Source organism: Zingiber officinale, chromosome 1B (genome assembly GCF_018446385.1).
Source record: "Zingiber officinale cultivar Zhangliang chromosome 1B, Zo_v1.1, whole genome shotgun sequence".
NCBI classification, from domain to species: domain Eukaryota; kingdom Viridiplantae; phylum Streptophyta; class Magnoliopsida; order Zingiberales; family Zingiberaceae; genus Zingiber; species Zingiber officinale.
Window position 1 is genome coordinate 5,520,172 of NC_055986.1, and position 19,134 is coordinate 5,539,305.

Here is a 19,134-nt window from a genome sequence, read left to right on the forward strand (position 1 = left end):
CTATTTACCTTTTCATAAAAAAAAACTAGGGGTTCCCACTTGTCTCGTATTCACTCAGTCAAACTTATTGAAACCACAATAACCTTTAATTTTGAACCCTTTATCATTATCAAAACTTGAGTTCAATCATCTGATATTTTCTACACCAATACTTGGATGGTAGATTGCTACACAGAATGAATTCCTATGGAATAATCTCTTGGGAAATACAATCTCTCCCACCTAAAGAGGTTGTTCGTAGGCGTCCATAATAATCCATCCCAAGTTATATGAAGAAAGATAAATTATAGAGTCAATTTATAGGTGATCATCAAATGACTAATGAGTGGAAAGTGTTCTTTTTTCCTAAGGATATGCACCTGCCGCCCATAGTATATTTAGAAAATATTATGAGATTTTATATATGCTATTAAATCACTTCTTGGTATAATTTTCAAAAAATATGAAAGGTAAAACGTAATTTATTACATATTTACTGTAAAAATATTTGCAGAGTAAGGGGCAAAATGTAATTGCATCCTTCTGTCCGCCCGAACCGAGAGAGTTGAACTAATTTTAATCCCAAACTACCGTCGCGATCGCCAATTCCTCCCGTGCCCTAGACGCTCCCTCTCTTCTCCCCGCTCACTGCTTCACGCTGCCCTCGCTTTCCTCCTTAGCCCCGCACGCATCCCGTAGGCGATCTCCTGCCCACCTACCAGAACCTCCGGCGATCGCCCTCATCTTCAATCGGTACTTCTTCTCTTCCTGATTAGAACATCGAGCATGCATCCCCGCGTACAAGTTTACCTTTTGAACTTCAAACGGTAACATTTTTGTTATTTTGGCTGCGATATGTAGCGCCCATTCTCGTTCCGAGCAATAAATTAGATCGAAGGCACAAATTGGTTTCGTTTTGGATCTTTTCCCGTGATTGAATTGTAATAGTTACATTTCTGTAACTTGTCACTGTGAGTTTGAAAAGCATTGGTTCCAGAACCAGAAATCTGTGCACAGCAACACTTCTCGTAGCAAGATTTCATTTTTATAATCGAATTCGTTTTCTACTGCCCCTGTTCTTTTCTCCTGGAAACGATGTCTTGACATATAAGATGAATATAGCTTGGCATTTTTTTATTCTGTAATAGTTGTATTTTTTCTTACGATACAAAGTTTGTCATGCATGCTAGATAGTGATTATTAGACCCAGTTGTGTTTCACGGTTATGTACCTGTTAATTCATGTTAAAGAAAAGAAAGTAAAGAAAGGATGTCCTTCACTTGGATCATGTCTTCACTCAGACTCTCAGAATGTGTGTGGGGTGCAATCAACTGCCACATAGCTAATCCAGCTGAAGCATGAGCAATTAGAGAACAGATTGTAATGGATATGAATTTACATTTTGCTTTTTAATCTGAATTTGATGCTATATGTTTGCTTTATCAAGATTATTGTTAATTGGTGATATTTTGGTTTTTGAGTTGTTGAGTTATAATGGGTTTCTTTTGTGACATAAAAGCAATAATATATTCTTTGGTTGTTTACTATGTTTTAAACTTTACTCTGTTTCATTTTTTTTTTTTTTATACTGCTTTCAGCAGAAGTTGTAACAAACAATAGGAAGACGCCAATTATTGCATGGTGGCATAATCATCAAATGACTGCAGTGGTGCCATTTTGTTACCATATGTCGAAATTATGAAATTAATGGAGGTACATTGTGACACCCATCAGCATGTTGACAAACCATTGTTGGAAAGTAGCGAACGTAAAGCAAAGGTTCGTCTTGAGTTGTTAAGGAGATTGACTAATGATCCTGAGTTGTGTCATAATACTCTTAGAGTGAGTCCACCGGCGTTTGTTCAACTTTGTAATCTTCTAAGAGCTACAAAACTTGTGAAGGCTAATAAGAATTCATCAGTGGAGGAAAAAGTAGCAAAATTCTTGTACTTGATAGCACATGATGTAACCACTAGACAACTTTCATTTTTTTTCCGACGGTCAACTAGAACTATAAGTACCCATTTCCATGAAGTTCTAAGAGCAGTTATTAGCATGCACGAGAAATTTATAAAACAATCAGATCATAGATCAGAACTACCACCAGAGATTGGCAATAGTAGTCCATTCACATCATATTTCAAGGTAAATTCATGATGAACTCTATCAATTGCTAACTCTCATATGTGTTAACATCCATTTAATTCATGGATATAAATGCAGGACTGTATTGGTGCAATTGATGGTATACAAGTTAGAGTAAAGATACCTAGTAAGGATGCACCGAATTTCAAAGGAAGGAAAGGATGGCCTACAACAGACATTTGGGCAGCATGTTCATTTGATTTATGTTTCACGTACATTCTCACTGGTTCAGAAGAGACTGCATCAGATTCAAGAATTTTGAAAAATGCCATTATAAGAGATGAATTGGTAATACCAGAAGGTATTTTTCTATTGTGAAAAAAAAATATCTCTAATTCACTTTGAAAGAGTTTAACAAATATTTCCATCATCTTATTCCTATAGGAAAATTCTACTTAGTTGATGATGATTTCATGTTGAAAAGTAATCTACTTGCACCATATCCTAGAGTTCGTTATCACTTGAAAGAATACTCACAATGTGGTCCAGAAAATGCAGAAGAATTATTTAACCTTACACATGCATCCCTTCATATGGCAATTAAACGTGCATTTGGGGTGTTGAAGAAAAGATTTCCTATTATAGCTAGTGGAGCCGAACCAGATTATCCTATTCGTACCCATATCTGTATCATCGTAGCATGTTGTATTTTGCACAACTTCTTAATGGGTGTTGACCCGAATAACCGATTGATTGAAGAAGTAGATGCAGAATTGATGAATGCTACTATTGGTAGCTCTGCTGCTATTGGTCTTGGTAATGAAAGACAAGATGAAGAATTTAGAAGGGGCATGCTATTGAGAGAAAACATAGCTAGAGCAATGTGGAGCGATTACACAGTTAATGAACTTATTAAGGTTTGTTTTTTATTTCATCATGCATATTTCTTTGCAAATGTTTCTATTATGATTATATCAATGATGTGTTTTTTATTCTAATGTAAATATAGGAGAAACCACAGGTAAAAGAATGGTGGACAGCACCCATCCACAACTACGACAAGTTGTATACACCCTTTGCCCCTGATCGTGCAGCAGCTGAAGATGTTTTTGCTGGTGCATTCTTCAACACCGGTCCTGAAGAGGAGACTCCACAAGACCCATTATTGGAGTGTAATGGTGTCAATTTTATAAAACCATCTGGTGAAGGAAGCCCAATTTTAGATGACCAAATGCCCAGCAAGTTCAAGAGGAAAAGATCAGCAATGAATGAGACAAATGATAAAAATCTTCAGGATTCAGAAATCAGACTACTTAGAATAGCAACAGCTCTTGAAAAAGGTAAACTCAAGATCAAGGAAGTTGACAATCCTACAGCTGAAGAGTTCTCAAGAAAGGAAATTTTTGCAGAGCTAGAAAGATTGCAAGTTGATTCTTCAAAGATCATAGATGCATACTTGCTCCTCTCAGCAGATAAAGAGAAAACAAAGACATTTTTTGGAGCGCCCGAATCATACCGATTGAGTGTGATTTATAAGATGATGTCTCAACTCTGAAAAGCACAAGTTAGTATTTGTGTGATGTGGCTTTGTATGAACGTCTCCTCTGCATGGTTGCTGGTTTTGAGACTCAATTAGTAAATATTTGTTACTCCAGTTCCTAGTGCTCGAGAAAAGTGTAATTGTTTTTTGAGTTGTTTTTAGTTTGCTAATTATTTGTCGATAGTCATGCAACGTTACTGAATTCCAGAAGATTTAGTCATGTTCTTTTTGCAGCTCATGCTGGTCCTACTGTAGCAAATTATCTGCTACAAGAGTTCCAAGTTCTATATAGATTGTGGAGTTTTTTCAATCTTTGTTATAAAAAATTGCGTCGCATTGTCACTGGCTTGGCAGTGACCATAAGCGCTTGGCAATCTTGTTGCACAATATCGACTATATAAAAAAAAAATTTCCCGATTGTTCTATTTTGAGGTTGAATTTTTGCATTTCAATTGCACAGATTTTATAATAAACCTTTTTGGTCATGAGTAATTACTTTTCATAATAGTTCTTAATCCAAAATCCACTTACAATATGAAAATAACTATTGTCAAAAAAGGTTGGGGTTTAATATGCGTTTCAATCCTCTCTTCATAAAATTCTAAAAGAGAAAAAGGTATCAGAAATAGACTTTGGAACATGATATGTTTCCAATTTTTTTTTAAGCGATTGAAACAGATCGCCAAGTTTTTGAGAACGGCTTAACCCCAAAACCTGCTGAATATACCCTTCTTGTCCTTCTTCATCCTGTTATCAAGAGATGGGAAGTCAATCGAGCTGTAAGCAATGTCCAGGACAATTGGATTGCATGGAACCGCTTGGAATGGAGGTGGAAACTGGGCAATGCGTGCCACGACTTTGGAATTGGGTTCGCCTACTGCTGATTCATAAACATCAAGTGTCTCCAAAAGGAACTTTTGCTCCTGCATAAGAAAGCTCCCAATTTGTCAGTTTGAGCAAATGCATGTGTGCTATTTCAATATATGTAAAACTAAGAACCAGAATATTTGACATTTTATGAATAGGTATTTCTATAATGAGTAGAAATGATCAAAACCTTTTTCTCCTGTCCTGCCAATGAGATGGCTGAAACCCTTTTTGAAAGATTTTCTGGTATCTTCTCCTCCTCCATGATCCCAGCTGCATGTTCAATACAAATGCTTGATCTGCAGATGTCTAATAGTACCTTCAGATCTTGGGCTAAAGCCTGCCATGTTAATGAGCAACCGCAGTGAGTAAAAAAAATAGCAAATTTATTTGTCCAGTTAAATATCTATTTGTCTCATTAGTAAATTTACACAAATAAGAGAGCTTATTCATTTATATCAGGCTTTCAGTCAATCACGGCAATCACTAGAATTTCATTTTTGTAGCAAGCAGGCTTAAGCATAGTTGTAGTAACATACTCCATTGGAGTCACATAAAAATGGAACCAAGATTATGAGGCAAATCAATATCCTAAAATAAAGTGTGATTACCATGATTAAGGACTAAACAAGTTTTAGGATACTATATATGAGAGCAGGTTTGAAAAAGGATCTTAGAGTGTGTATGGTTGGGCCGGGAGGGTCTCTGAACACCTTTTTTCTTCCCATCGGAGTTATTTTACAAATACTTGTTGAGGTGAGGGAGACGAGGGAACAAGCACACTTGAAGAGTGCAGTGCAACAGAGAGTTGCATGCTGCGTTCGGGAAGGATGAATCGCTCCCAAAAAAGAATATATCGATTCTCTCTCAATTGGTTGGATCATAGGTGCGATGATTTACTTCACAGGCGAGTTCTCTGGTTCAAGTCCAGGATGGGCCAGCTGCGCCAGGGAAAAGAATAGAAGAAGCGTCTGTAGGATTAATCATTCAAGATAAACTAATCATTCAAGATGAAATCTGCATCTAACCAGTGATGATGTTTAACCAAAAATCATTGCTGATCCTACAAAGTAGTTAATTATGGAGAATTATATTTCTAGTTGTTTACATAATTTTAACAGAAGTTCTCTTCTATCAGCACAAGGCGTTACCATAAAACCATCATCCCGACTACACAAGTTAGAAAAAAAAACATAATAACATAATGAGGAATACAAAAAGTGCTAAACAAGAAAAGAACCTGATCAGGATTAGTTGCCATTTGAAGCTTCTCTAGGGCATTATTTGCAAGAGAACGTGCATGACAAAATAACAAATATGCTTCAGCCCTTTTGCCAGCTGAACTATAAGATTTAGCCAAGTAAAAGCACCTGTAATTTTGAGAAAATAGTTTTAAAAGCCAAGCTAACAGGGGCCCCAAAAATTGTAATGAATGCAAAAATCCAATAGCAATATTAAATTAGGCATGTAGCACTGAAACAGGTCTTGATCTTCAAATACAGCATGGTAAATTAATCCATTCAGTTTCCCTCCCAAAAGTACAGATAAATCTAATATTTCTGAAGAATCAACTAGGACGCACCTTTCAGCTCTAAACACTGAACTCTTAATCTCACATTCTTCAACAAATGCAACTTCTTCAGAGTTCCTGTTCTTCCCGGAACTGACTAAGTCAGATAAATCAGATGCATTCTGTCATTAGGAAAGGATTAGTTCCACTTGCGCACTCAAAAGAGATGGGAAAACATTAATTCTGGTAACAAGCTCAGAGAAACACTGAGAATCAAATGCTATTAACCTGTATTAAGAGATCATATAGGCGAACAAGTTCCTCTGGTTTTGTTACTTTATCAACCTTGTCATCACGATGTTTTTTGAATTTACTTTTAGCAATGACAACCAGTAACTGGTTGCGTTCGATGGTGCGCTGTGTTAAAACAGCACTTACTGCCTTATCCAGACCATTTAAATCATCTTTTGCATTCTCAGCATTCCCTGCAGTAGCCTAAAATCAGAATGCAGTTAGATACTCACATAAAGAACTAAATCTAAGAAAGCCCATTTCAAACTCATTGTTGAAGAGTTTAGTAGACATTGACATGCAAGAATAATTCATACTCAAAATCCAGACTCATCCAACAAGCCAATCACATAAAAGATTTGCTAATCTAGACAAATATGGAAATTTGAGGCTAATTTAGTTCCTGGTTAGAAGTATTTTGGCATGTAAATAAAAGCCTCATAAAGCAAGAGCACAAGATGAACATGATGTTAACATACCAAGTCGCTACGGATGCAGCCTCTAGCATCATGATATGCAGAAAATATTTTGTCAAACATGGCAAGCTTCTTCTCTTCTGGAAGCGAATCTGATGGTGACCCATGTAGATCTTTCTCTAGCTCCTGAGCTGATTAAATTTCTCAAGTAAGAGAATTCTTGACAAATATTAAGTAATTTTACTCAAAATGAAATGCAACATGAAGTAAATTACATAAGACAAACTATTGATATAAATCTTAGGGAAAGGATCAAAAAGCTTTGTCATGCTAATTTCATGAGTGCAAGCACAATATATTCTGTGTCTATATATCACCACTTATCTATAGATCTGTAATCCCCATGAGAAATGGTTGGCAGGTAATGAACTCAAAGTTTACAAGGAACTAAAAAATGTAATAGTTTGAATGTATTACATACCCAAAAACATTTATTTATGTTCATGAAAAATAAAAACACAACTCCAAGGAAACCAAAAATAGAAATTAGAAATCAAAACTCACAAGGTAGAGGCTGTATGCAACATACATTCATTCATTCTCAAAAAAAACAAAACAGTTAAGGAGAACAAACCAGTACCCAATGAGCTGGCTTCTTATTCTACCAGATACTACAGAAATTTCATGAACATATCCTTATTTACATTTTTTTAGGCGTACACCTGTCCCTAATGAGTATTTCTCTTATCATGTCATATGTGAAATATAGATTGAGAAGAAATGTAAGTTATAAGCGACAGCACTTAACCATTAGATCAGAAAAGGGGTAACCTCATATAGATCCCTACAAAATTGTTGATTTAGTAGCTCCAATAACAATGATATCCTTAGTGGAAAATGTATGATTGTGAAATCAGGCATATCTAAAAAAATTAATTATGCATTTCAATTGATGTTAAGATTGTTAAACAAACAAAAGAAAATATAACCTGAATAAAAATTAAATCAATATTTATTCTAAAATTTATTATGAATTAAATTACTATCAATAATTACAATGATATACTTATATTAATTTAATTTGAATTAAAAGATTAGATTATTGGTAGCATATATGGAAATTTAAAATATCTATAATGGAATATATGAGATTTTATGTTTGTAACTTTATGATGACAAATATTTAATTTCCTAATTTTCAAAGGATAAATGCTCAAAACCACTTAGAAAGATATTCGGTGAATATGTTATATAATGACTAAGAAAAATAAGAACTTATCTTGCACTAATCTTTTACATAAAATATGTATATTTATTGCAATCTATACCAAAAAAGTGAAGGGCAACAAGAACACCAGTAGACAAAAGTTACGACTGCGTAACAAAGCATAACTGTGTTATCATACTAAAAATCTTAAGACATGCATAGTAATGAAATCTCTTGAAAACATAGAAAATCATTATAAAAAAAGGTGCGATGGTTCCTCATTTTTTCAACTAAAGTAACATGTCACAAACCTTTCAAAATAGAAACACGAGTCTTAGCATTATTGATAGGAAATCTGTGACCGAGCCAGTTGAATTCTGTCATTGATGCTGCTTGTTGAGATCTTGCCTCGGCCATCACAGCCTAAAGTTACAAGACAAATGAAGATAGCTTGAGAAAGTGGGGGAAAAAAATGGGGTGATACAGTTTTTAATTACATCTCACTAGTGTTTAATATCCTAGTATTAAAATAGCAAAAGACATGAAATAAATCAAATACAAAATTGTAAGGAATCAGGATAAATAAATGGAATAAGAACTGAAGTTACAGCAAACACTGACATGAAAGCCATCATAATTTTGATGAGCATTCAAATGTATTTGACTTTCAGGAAGGATGTTAATAAAAAATGTGCGTTCAAATGTACTTAATAAGGTGGATGGACTGAGCTTGGTGTTTTGATATATAAAACGATAGGTGTCATAGTTTATCCAGCAAGTTGTTTATTTGAATGGATGGATGATGAATAAGCAGCATTCTAATCTTTACTCTTTGTTATTAAAAATATAATAAGATGAATGGATAATTAAATTTCATAAAAAATGACTACAATACAAACTAAATTTTCCAATTTTTATTTACTCATCACCCATGCTATTTCCCCTTTATCTCATTGCTTCCCTTTTCCACTAGAGGCGTTTATATGCTCCAAACCAAAACAAACTGACCTGAGCATAAATAGACCACATTTTAAGTTGCAATTTCGTTTACAAGCTGAATAGCACAGATTGAATCAACCAAATAAAATTTTATTTGCAATTTCGTACAAAGTAAACCAAGCCAATCAAATTTCTTCTTCATTTAGATCAAACCAAACCAAAGTTCCTCAATTTGATCTGTTTCAATTAGGTTTGAATTGAACTTGTCTAATTTTAGTTAATTCTTATTAAATATTTAATAAAATTTTAATTCCATAAATACTAAATTTACCAAATTTATTAAAAAAACTCCGTTCTTTCAAATTTATTTGGTTTCAAATAGTGAAATTAAACCAAATAAAGTTTTTTATAAGTATTATCAAACAAACTGAACTTTAACTGTTTTGCATGGAAACCTCTAAAAAACCTCTCTTTACATTTTACTGATGATTAGTTTACACCTTAGCAAATCATTATTTTGGTGCAGTATTAGCATGAAAGGTTAACTAATATTCAATTCCCAATATGACAAGTTGATCGTGAGAATTCATATTTCTAATACTCTCACTTCAATAAATATGATTAAAAGTTTAAAACTATTATAGATTGGGAACAAGTCACATGCTTTGCAAGGGGCTTTTGCTTTGATGAGAGATAAGGGCGACAATGGAATTGTATTAAATTCCATAATGGTCTTTTTGAAAACAATAGTAGTTAATTGTCGATTCTTCTTTGATGTGCCCAATCTGGCAGATCAAACACGAGAAATAGTTACAATATTTTATTTATTCACTTCACCCACTCCATATGGATGAAAATATTAGTATTTCATCCACCCTACCATTCATCCAATCACTTATCCACCCAACTAAACACAGCCTAAAGCTCACAGCCTCAAGCCATTCTAGAACACTCCTATTTATCAAAAAGTTTATGCCATAACAATTAAATGGTGATTGTACAACAAACTTAAAGAACAAGCACACTTTTCAATTATAAACAGAGAAGTATATAGTTCTAGGTGGCTAAGATAGACTATAACTAATCAACAGACGCATATAAGCACACACTAAAGAAACAAATAAAAAAAAAGAAAAGCATATAGGAAATTTAGAGAGTAGAAGGAGAAGAAACAAATCTACCTCTAATTTAGATTTGAAGAGGTCTAAGGCCGGTCCTTCCATTTCTCCAATGTCAAGAAGCTCCGAAGTTTGCAATTTTGACTCACCTACTTTATGTAAACAATATCTGATACTGGGTTCTAGTTCTTCAACACGTTCACGGCATAAAACTTGATTTTCTATGGTTCCATACTTTCCAAGCTCTTCATAAACAGCCCTTCAGGGGGAAAAAATTTAGATTTGATCAAAAGAAGCTGAAGCAAAAAGAAAGTATTTCAAAACAAGAGTAAATAACAATCAAACAATAGGATATAAATCAGGATAAGAAACAACTATGATTCATAGGAGCAACCCAGCTGAGAACTAAGCACCAGTGATGCCAGGCACAATAAAAACCATAGATCAGACTGAAGGTAATTAGTTGGACATTTTGATTTCTGTAAACCTTGCATTCTTGAAGTTCATTAATGCAGTTTGCCAATTATGATCTTGTTCAAACAATAGAGATCCTTTCATGTAGGAAGCATATGCCTGCATGCAAAAAAACTGGCTCAAGATTCTGCAATTTGATGTATGTCTAATAAAAGATGCCAAAAGAAAGATGAAGAAAAAATGTCGAGACCAGAAGCAAAGCAAATTGAGGAAGAATGCTCTTTCATACATTTTCCAATGTGATCACAACAGCTAAAATTGTTTATAAAGGAAAATCATTCCAACATCAAATTGCACTACAAGGGACAGGAAAAACATGCAAAGTCAGCTCTCTCATTGTTCAGGCCACTTTTCTCCCTTTAGCAATGTAACACCCTCCAAATCAGCATGATTAACATTACACAATAACAAGCCAGTAAGGTGATGACACAGGCAATGCTACAATCCGTTGGCATAAATGCATGTACATGGACATGCTACCCAAGGATCTATATACCAATGTAGTACCATGCAATTATTCAAATCAGTGGTAGGAAAAAAAAGGTTGGAACACTACTTCAGCTTCAAGAGAAGTTCTTGAATCTCCTTTAACAGCACAGAGCTGTGAAAAAAGTGTTGCCCATTTAACAGCCTTTCTCAATCTACCAAGCAAGTGAATGCGTTGACGAGAATTTGGTCCATCAGGCAACTGTTTTTTCTCCATGGCATAGCTCCAGGCTCGCTCAGCCATGTATAAAACAATATGGAGAAACCTATAAATGAAGCAGTCAAAAATATATATCAATAGCTCTGGAAGGGTGTAGATCCATTAACATATAAATACAAAAATCCAAGGTGCATATGTGGCATTTACAACCACATGATTGCAATTTAAAAGAACACTTCAGAAAAAAATGGTAAACAAGCTGGATCATTTGAGCACTCATTATATTAGGAATGAAAATTATCCCCTCTGGATAATGTGAAACAATATGTGAAAAAAAAATGATTTTGTAACCATCAATATCCCTAAAAATTACACAGAAAATATTTCCATAAATCATGGAATTCTGATTCCATAAATTATAGGATACAATAGTGTAGCTAATTTCCATAAAAGGTTATTTACTTTTTTTAGAAAAGTATGTTATTTTATAAAGAATAAGTAGTGTTATCAATCTATAAACAGAGGTTAAGATCTAATATATTAGATAAGTTGCTGAATTAATACAATTTTCAATTTTCATCACAACCTTTTGCGAAATCCATAAGTGATTACTCTATGTCATAGTCATAATTTCACATTATACAAATTGAACCTCAAACTAGTAAAGTATAACTGCATTATTGCAAAGTTCAAGATTATTTCATACTTAAAACTAAAAGTCAACTGGCCTTAATCACATTTTAATTTTCCATGTAACAACAACAACAACTAAGCCTTTTCCCACTAGGTGGGGTCGGCTGTATGAATCCTTTTACGTCATTGAGCTCTATCTCCTATTATATCATCATATATATTTAAATAAATTTTATCTTGTTTTATTGTTGCTAACCAAGTCTTTTTTGGTCTTCCTCTTCCTCGTTTGATATGCATGTTTATCATAGTTTCACATCGCCTAACTGGAGCATTTATTGGTCGTCTAATACATGTCCGTACCATCTTAAACGTGTCTCTCGGAGTTTTTCCTCAATAGATGCAACTCCGACTTTCTCTCTAATGCTCTCATTTCTTATTTTGTCCATCTTCGTATGCCCACACATCCACCTTAACATCCTCATCTCTGCAACTCTCATCTTCTGCTCGTGTGCTCGAGTCATAGCCCAACATTCAGCTCCATATAACATAGCAGGTCTAACTGCGGTTTTATAGAACTTACCTTTAAGTTTAAGAGGTACTTTACGGTCACATAAAACACTCGACGCTTCCCTCCATTTCACTCATCCTACTTGTATTCTATGTAAGACATCTCTCTCAATCCCTCCATCATTTTGTAAAAATGATCCTAAATATTTAAATCGCTCGGTTCCAGGCAACTCGTCCTCTCCTATCTTAACAATTGTTTCATTACTTCTAATATTGCTAAACTTAAATTCCATATATTCTATCTTCAATCTACTAAGCTTAAAACCTTTCCTTTCTAGTATTTCCCTCCAAGATTCTAACTTAGCATTTACTCCTTCACGTGTCTCATCTACCAAAATAATATCATCTCCAAACAACATGCACCACGGTACAGTGTCTTGAATGTGCGCAGTGAGTTCGTCCATAATTAGTATAAAAAGATAGGGACTTAGAGCTGATCCTTGATATAACCCTATCTTTATTGGAAATGCTTCAGTTACTCCGCCTGAAGTTTTTACTCTGGTCATTACATCCTCATACATATCCTTAATTAGTTCAATATATGTTACGCTAACATCTCTCTTTTCTAAAATTCTCCATATAATTTCTCTTGGGACTTTATCATAAGCTTTTTCTAAGTCAATGAATACCATATGTAGATCTTGTTTTTGCTCCCGATATTTTTCAATTAATTATCTAAGAAGATGTATAGCTTCTATTGTCGACCTTCCAGGCATGAACCCAAATTGATTTTCTGTCACTGTTGTCTCCTTCCTTAATCTTTTTTCTATTACTTTTTCCCAAAGTTTCATAGTATGACTCATTAGTTTAATACCCCTATAGTTTGCACAATTTTGTACGTCTCCCTTATTCTTATATAAGGGAACTAGAGTACTTATCCTCCATTGATCAGGCATTTTTTTCGTTTTCAATATCATGTTAAATAATTTTGTAAGTCATTCAATACCTTGTTTCCCTAAGCACTTCCATACCTCTATTGGAATATCATCTGGTCCAACGGCTTTACCATTGTGCATCTCATTTAAAGTTTGTTTTACTTCTGAAGTTTGAATTCTACGATAAAAATTTAAATTTCGTTGCTCATTTGACCTAATTAAATTACCCAAGTTAAGTTGGTTTCCTAAATCTTCATTAAAAAGTTGATGAAAATATCTCTTCCACCGCTCTTTTATTTCTCCATCGCTTACTAATACCCTATTACATTCATCTTTAATACATTTTATTTGGCTAAGATCTCTTGTTTTTCTTTCTCTCACTTTAGCTATTCTATAAATGTCTCTTTCCCCTTCTTTTGTATCCAATTTTTGATATAACCGTTCAAAAGTTTCATTTTTTGCTTCACTCACCACTTTCTTAGCTTCTTTCTTGGCTATTGTATATTTTTTTAAGTTTTCCTCATTCTTACAAATATATAATTCCTTATAAGCTATTCGTTTTTCCTTCACTTTCTCTTGTACTTTCTCATTCCACCACCAAGATTCTTTATTTAACGGTGCATGCCCCTTTGACTCACCGAGGACACTCTTAGCTACTATTTTCAACTTTGATACCATCTTATCCCATGTTGTATTAGAGTCATCGTATATTTCACCTAATGCTTGTACTTCTACCTTCTCGTTAAATATATGTTGTTTCCCATCCTTTAACTTCCACCACTTAATTCTAGGAATTGTATATATTTTCTTTCTATTGATACTATGTTTAAGACGTATATCCAACACTACTACCCTATGTTGGGTAGTTAAGCTTTCTCCAGGGATGACTTTGCAATCTTTACAAATCTTTCTATCCTTCTTCCTAACCATAAGAAAGTCAATTTGCGATTTATTATTCCCACTTTTGAATGTGACTAAGTGTTCTTCTCTTTTCTTAAAAAACGTATTAGCTAATATAAGGTCATATGCTATCGCAAAATCTAATATAGTTTTCCCTTCCTCATTCCTCATTCCAAACCTATAACTCCCATGTACTCTCTCATATTCCTCATTTTTCACTCCGACATGTCCATTTAGATCACCTCCTATTAAAATCCTTTCATTTGATGAAATATTTTGTAATATTTCATCTAAGTCCTCCCAAAACCTTGATTTGGTAGCTTCATCTAAACCTACTTGTAGTGCATATACACTAATTATGTTCATAGTTTCTTTCGCCACTATTATCTTAAGGGCTATAATTCTATCCCCTTTTCTAACTACTCCTACAACTTCATCCTTTAACAAACTATCTACAATAATACCCACTCCATTTCTTGTTTTACTCTTTCCAGTGTACCATAACTTAAAACCCGTGTTCTCTATCATCTTTGCCTTCTCACCTGTCCATTTTGTCTCTTGTACACACAAAATATTAATTTTTCTCCTAATCATCATATCTACTACATCCATTGATTTACCAGTGAGAGTTCCTATGTTCCAAGTTCCAAATCTTAGATTATTAGTTTTCCTATCATATTTGTTCTTATCTAACCTATGGTGTGAGAACTCTTGCCTATTTAACACTACACCCAAATTCTCATGGAGATGTAGCGGTCCTTGCTGAGACGTTACAGTCGGACCCTGTAACGCGAACTCTTGCATATTTATCGCTACACCCGAGTTCTGGAGATGTAGCGGTCCTTGGCGAGACGTTACAGTCGGACCCTGCAACGCGTTCCTTCCGGGGAACAACCTAGCATTAGCACAATAGTTTAATGGATTCATTCATGAAATATTTGCCATAGTTTGACGCTGGCTGGCAACCTAACGCAACCCTCCTCCTTTATCCGGGCTTGCTAGCATTCATGAAATATTTTCCATGTAAATTTCAAAAAATTTATCATGATTGATTGCAACAAAAAAAAATTGTAAGATCAATAAATGGTCATTCATGTAATGGTTACAATGACAAATTACACAAATGAACTTAAACTATCTAGGAACAATCATTCATCGTTCTTACAAAAAGAGACCCTAATAACCTAGATTCAGCTAGGAATCATGCAACAGTGATTTCGGCAAGATTTATGTAGAACTTGAGTAGAAGCAACTCCATTTTTCCTATCTTGTAACACTACTTGGTTTGTTCTTATTTACAAATTCATCTCTTATGAGGATACCATCACATACAGGGAAAAATCAATGGCACAGTCTCAAAGAAGCAAAGAGAAAAATAATAATAATGACAACTAAACAATATTAATGTATATAGTTCAACTTTCTTTGCTAGAAAAACTCCCCCCAATGTCAGGTGTATTCAAGTCTGAGAAATTTAAGAATAATATGCCACCAAATAATTTTAATGATACAGGTACATAGAAAAAAAAAGGTAAAACCCCTAGCAATTAGTAGCTCATTGATAGACAATCAAAGAAAATATGTGACTTCACAGATAATGTAGCATACACTAAATGTAACTGAACAGGTATAACACAAAATTCTTCTGAGACAAGGAAGAAATGCAAACCTCACATCAGTGACAGTGGACTCTGTTATTGCCTTCCGTGTATATTTACCACGACCATGTAAAAATTTCAATGACTTATATAATCTTCTCAATCGTGCAGTGCAATATCTCCTACAACACCAAATACTCTTCTTAAGACAATAAAAAAAAATAATAATAATAATAATTTTAAAAAATGGAAACACAAAAGATGGCAAGCACACCACAAATGATTAACAAAAATGTGATAGAAAAAAGTGTAACTGATAATTATAATTATTGGACAAAGGCATACTATATCTACTGGGATTTAATGCAATATTTATTACTAAATTTAGGATAAATTATAATTTAATATCATTTGCCACGAGCAAACCATCAGTAAGACTTGAATGCCTGAGTCCAAACAGATTTCGCTCTAGACGGATTTCATATCAAGGTTAAAATACATATAAAAGAAAAATAATGCTAGCAATCAGATCCTCAACAAAAATAGAGAAACATATGTTCATTCTTAACAGTGGAAGAAAAATGCTTAATCTATGCATAGATCCAACCACACTTTTCTCATGCATGTTTATCAGAGAAAAAAACTTTGCAAATCTCGAAAATACAAGTAAACTGACTATTATAAGTCTGGCCGTACCGTAAAAAGGAATTGATGAGCAAGAGTATTCTCATTCCACGTCATAGAGATACTAACAATTTCACATTAGAAAATTTCAATCGGGATCCTACGTCATAGAGCATACTAACAATTTCACATATAGAAAAATTCAATAGGGATCCTCATGCAGTCAATCGAACAAACAGAACATACCTGTACCGAGTGTAATCTCGGTGCCTCAAACCGTGCTGCATCTGAGCAGATTTTACTAGCTGCAACACTGACAACAAAAAAGAAGAAGCCGGATTATTAAATTTCACGAAATGATTCTCAAATCCAGAAAGAGCGTAAAGGATCGCAGATCAACGAGAAGTGGTGGGAGATCGAACCGTTGATGGAGAACTTGGGACTGATCTGCTCCACAGCGACAGGCTTGTCCTCGTCGATCTCCATCGCCGTCGCGTCCTTTTTCGCCATGATTCTTCCGGTAGAATATCAGAGAAATGATCCTTCGGTTCCAATCTAGGGTTCATGTACTCTGAAGATCTGCGGGCCGTTTCAGGGTCGGTGCGGATTCGTAAACGGATCCTCATCGAATGGTTTGAATCCTATAACAAGACCCGACGAGATCCGAGTTAGTCCGGGTCGGATATGATACGTAAGTGGGGCCACAACAATTAACGACCAATTGGAATATGGGCCTCTTCGACGGCCTCAATACGTAAGTGGGTCCGTACGTGACAGTTACTTGAGGATGACCTCAATGAACTCATTTAAGTCTTCGGCTAAAGCCACGCAGACGCAAGTGAGAACCCGGCACTCGCTCAAGCGAGCACGGATCCTCTGCGCCCGCGTCCCCTGCGCCCTCTGCGCCCGTCGTTACACGACAAAAAAAAGCATGTGCTTAGCGCATGCATTTCTCGGCGCCAACATCGCCCGAAAAGAAATGCTCCGTCAGCGCAAAAAAAATAAGCAAACCCTAAGCCCCTCTTCTCCTCTCCGCTTCTTCTCCAGCCGACGACGCAAACATGTTCCATGGAGGGAGGCTGATCGTTGGTTCGCCGAGAGGTATGCCCTTGAAAGGCCACCTCGCTTCTAGCTCTACACAGGTTACCAAATCCGGCCAAATTTTCTATTTATCTGCTTTTTATTGCATAAAGTTATGAATTTTTGTCGGGTTTTGTACAAGATTCTCTTTGTGTTTCCCTGTGCTTTGATAAATTGTCCTTTTTGCTAAATTAAAAGAGAGGTCTTTTTTTTTCTTCCTTGGATCGCAGATGAGTCTTTCTTTCAAGAAGGCAATCCAATGGTGGGAAAAGGGTCTCCTACCCAACATGAAGGAGATCGAGTCAGCGGAGGATCTCGCTAACTCTTGATTGAACGCCGGCGACCAGCTGGTTGTGGTGGATTTCTTCTCTCCTGGTTGTGGAGGCTGTAGAGCCCTCCATCCTAAGGTATTACATCGCTCGTCCGAAGAAATTTTCATTTTTTTTTCTTTATGAGAATCCAGATATCACTTTCTGATTATGCGTCTTGTTTGCTTGCAGATTTGTCAGATCGCTGGGTTGAATCCAGATGTTTCATTCCTCCAAATAAACTATGAGCTACACAAGTCCATGTGTTGTACAGCATGCATATTCATGTCCTTCCTTTCTGTAGATTTTATCGAGGAGCGCAGGGGCGCCTCTGTAGCTTCATCTGCACCAATGCAACTGTAAAATCCTTATCAATGAAATTCTAAGCATTGAAACATTTGCTTCATCTTCATTTGTTTGATGAGTAAGCTTTTTCTGGCTTAAAACAGATCAAGAAGTTCAAAGATGCTTTGGCCAAGCACATTACAGACAGGTGTAGCCTTGGGCCAGCCAGGGGGCTGGAAAAGGAGGAGCTCTTGGCTTTGGCTGCAAACGAAGATCTCTCCTTTGACTACCCCAGCAATCTTGTTCCTTTCCTTGATGAGGTTGCAGAGAGAACTGCATTGGCTCTCCCTCTGCCTATGTTCGCTCAGGATGCTGACAACAAGGCTTTGGCTTTGGCTTTGGCTGTGGCTGGAAGATAGGCACTGCTGTGTGTTTGTCTACCGCACGATCCATTACACTTTGCTTGTAAATAATGTCCTTACAATTAGGTGTTTGTGCAGCCTGTTTTTTTAGTTTCAGGAGCCTGCTGGTTTGTGTTGAATATGTTGGTGCGGAGTAGTCTTTAATTTGGATATTGTTCCTCTATTGACAGCTCTTCTGATCTTCTACATATTGGAATTGTTATATACGTGTATGGGTCTGCTATTTTTCTTCAAAAAGTTGTATTACTTTGTTGAGGCTGCTTATTTTAGTGTTTGATTGACTTCATCTGAAGTGTTGGATTGAATGTTGTCATGGTTTCTCTCTGGTTGTGGGTGAACAAAGTGGAAGCATGCACAAGATTATATAATTGATTGAGGAACGTATAATAAAAATAAGAAATTGTGGGCAATCACGAAAATAGATCTTGGGTGAGTGATCAGAAATGGTAGTAAATTTTCAAATTAATTGTTTGTAAGCTCATACACTGTGATATATTACAGGTTTTTGTACCTACAAAACCTCTATCATATAATTTGGAGTTGTATTTACAGAAGATACATATTTTAGGCCACTACAACTTTAAAGAGCCAGAAATATGTACTACGTTTTGAACTTTTAAATACTATGATTTGGTAGAACAAATGCCACAATTTCAAAGACCTAGAATATATAATTTCAGAAGTGCCATAACTACACGATTGAGAAAGAAAAAGTGAAGTCCTATTTCATTCATCTGGTTGGAAAAGAATATTATAGTCAGGACAACAAA

The 19,134-nt window shown here is 35.3% G+C and overlaps 2 protein-coding genes and 1 pseudogene across 4 annotated transcripts; 2 read left to right on the forward strand and 1 right to left on the reverse strand.

Annotated features, from left to right (window-relative positions):
* The first annotated feature begins 528 nt into the window (after nucleotides 1-528).
* LOC122047952 lies at nucleotides 529-3,837 on the forward strand. Of its 2 annotated transcripts, none has more exons than XM_042609498.1 (5): nucleotides 529-732; nucleotides 1,578-2,124; nucleotides 2,203-2,425; nucleotides 2,509-2,981; nucleotides 3,074-3,837. In XM_042609498.1, the coding sequence occupies exons 2-5, from the start codon at nucleotides 1,678-1,680 to the stop codon at nucleotides 3,617-3,619; spliced, it is 1,689 nt and encodes a 562-aa protein (XP_042465432.1). In that variant the 5' UTR covers nucleotides 529-732; nucleotides 1,578-1,677; the 3' UTR covers nucleotides 3,620-3,837. The 2 variants fall into 2 exon arrangements, with proteins under 2 accessions (XP_042465432.1, XP_042465441.1); XM_042609507.1 differs by having other exon boundaries at nucleotides 1,581-2,124.
* A 242-nt stretch (nucleotides 3,838-4,079) lies between these two features.
* LOC122047967 (signal recognition particle subunit SRP68-like) lies at nucleotides 4,080-16,848 on the reverse strand. Of its 2 annotated transcripts, none has more exons than XM_042609519.1 (13): nucleotides 16,692-16,848; nucleotides 16,516-16,582; nucleotides 15,717-15,827; nucleotides 10,983-11,178; nucleotides 10,440-10,525; nucleotides 10,016-10,211; nucleotides 8,207-8,318; nucleotides 6,752-6,879; nucleotides 6,270-6,476; nucleotides 6,054-6,163; nucleotides 5,712-5,841; nucleotides 4,662-4,811; nucleotides 4,080-4,527 (listed from the first exon to the last, which is right to left on the reverse strand). In XM_042609519.1, the coding sequence occupies exons 1-13, from the start codon at nucleotides 16,777-16,779 to the stop codon at nucleotides 4,306-4,308; spliced, it is 1,803 nt and encodes a 600-aa protein (XP_042465453.1). In that variant the 5' UTR covers nucleotides 16,780-16,848; the 3' UTR covers nucleotides 4,080-4,305. The 2 variants fall into 2 exon arrangements, with proteins under 2 accessions (XP_042465453.1, XP_042465462.1); XM_042609528.1 differs by lacking the exon at nucleotides 16,692-16,848 and adding an exon at nucleotides 16,342-16,393.
* A 266-nt stretch (nucleotides 16,849-17,114) lies between these two features.
* Nucleotides 17,115-18,650, forward strand: LOC122027501 (annotated as a pseudogene).
* The last annotated feature ends 484 nt before the right edge of the window (nucleotides 18,651-19,134 follow it).

Coding starts and splice junctions, on each gene's coding strand:
- LOC122047952 (XM_042609498.1), top strand. CDS start 1,678: ATGAAATTAATGGAGGTACATTGTGACACCCATCAGCATGTTGACAAA. Junction 2,125..2,202: donor CATTCACATCATATTTCAAG/GTAAATTCATGA, acceptor ATATAAATGCAG/GACTGTATTGGTGCAATTGA. Junction 2,982..3,073: donor CAGTTAATGAACTTATTAAG/GTTTGTTTTTTA, acceptor ATGTAAATATAG/GAGAAACCACAGGTAAAAGA.
- LOC122047967 (XM_042609519.1), bottom strand. CDS start 16,779: ATGGCGAAAAAGGACGCGACGGCGATGGAGATCGACGAGGACAAGCCT. Junction 16,583..16,691: donor TCCCAAGTTCTCCATCAACG/GTTCGATCTCCC, acceptor TTTTGTTGTCAG/TGTTGCAGCTAGTAAAATCT. Junction 6,164..6,269: donor TATATGATCTCTTAATACAG/GTTAATAGCATT, acceptor TCCTAATGACAG/AATGCATCTGATTTATCTGA.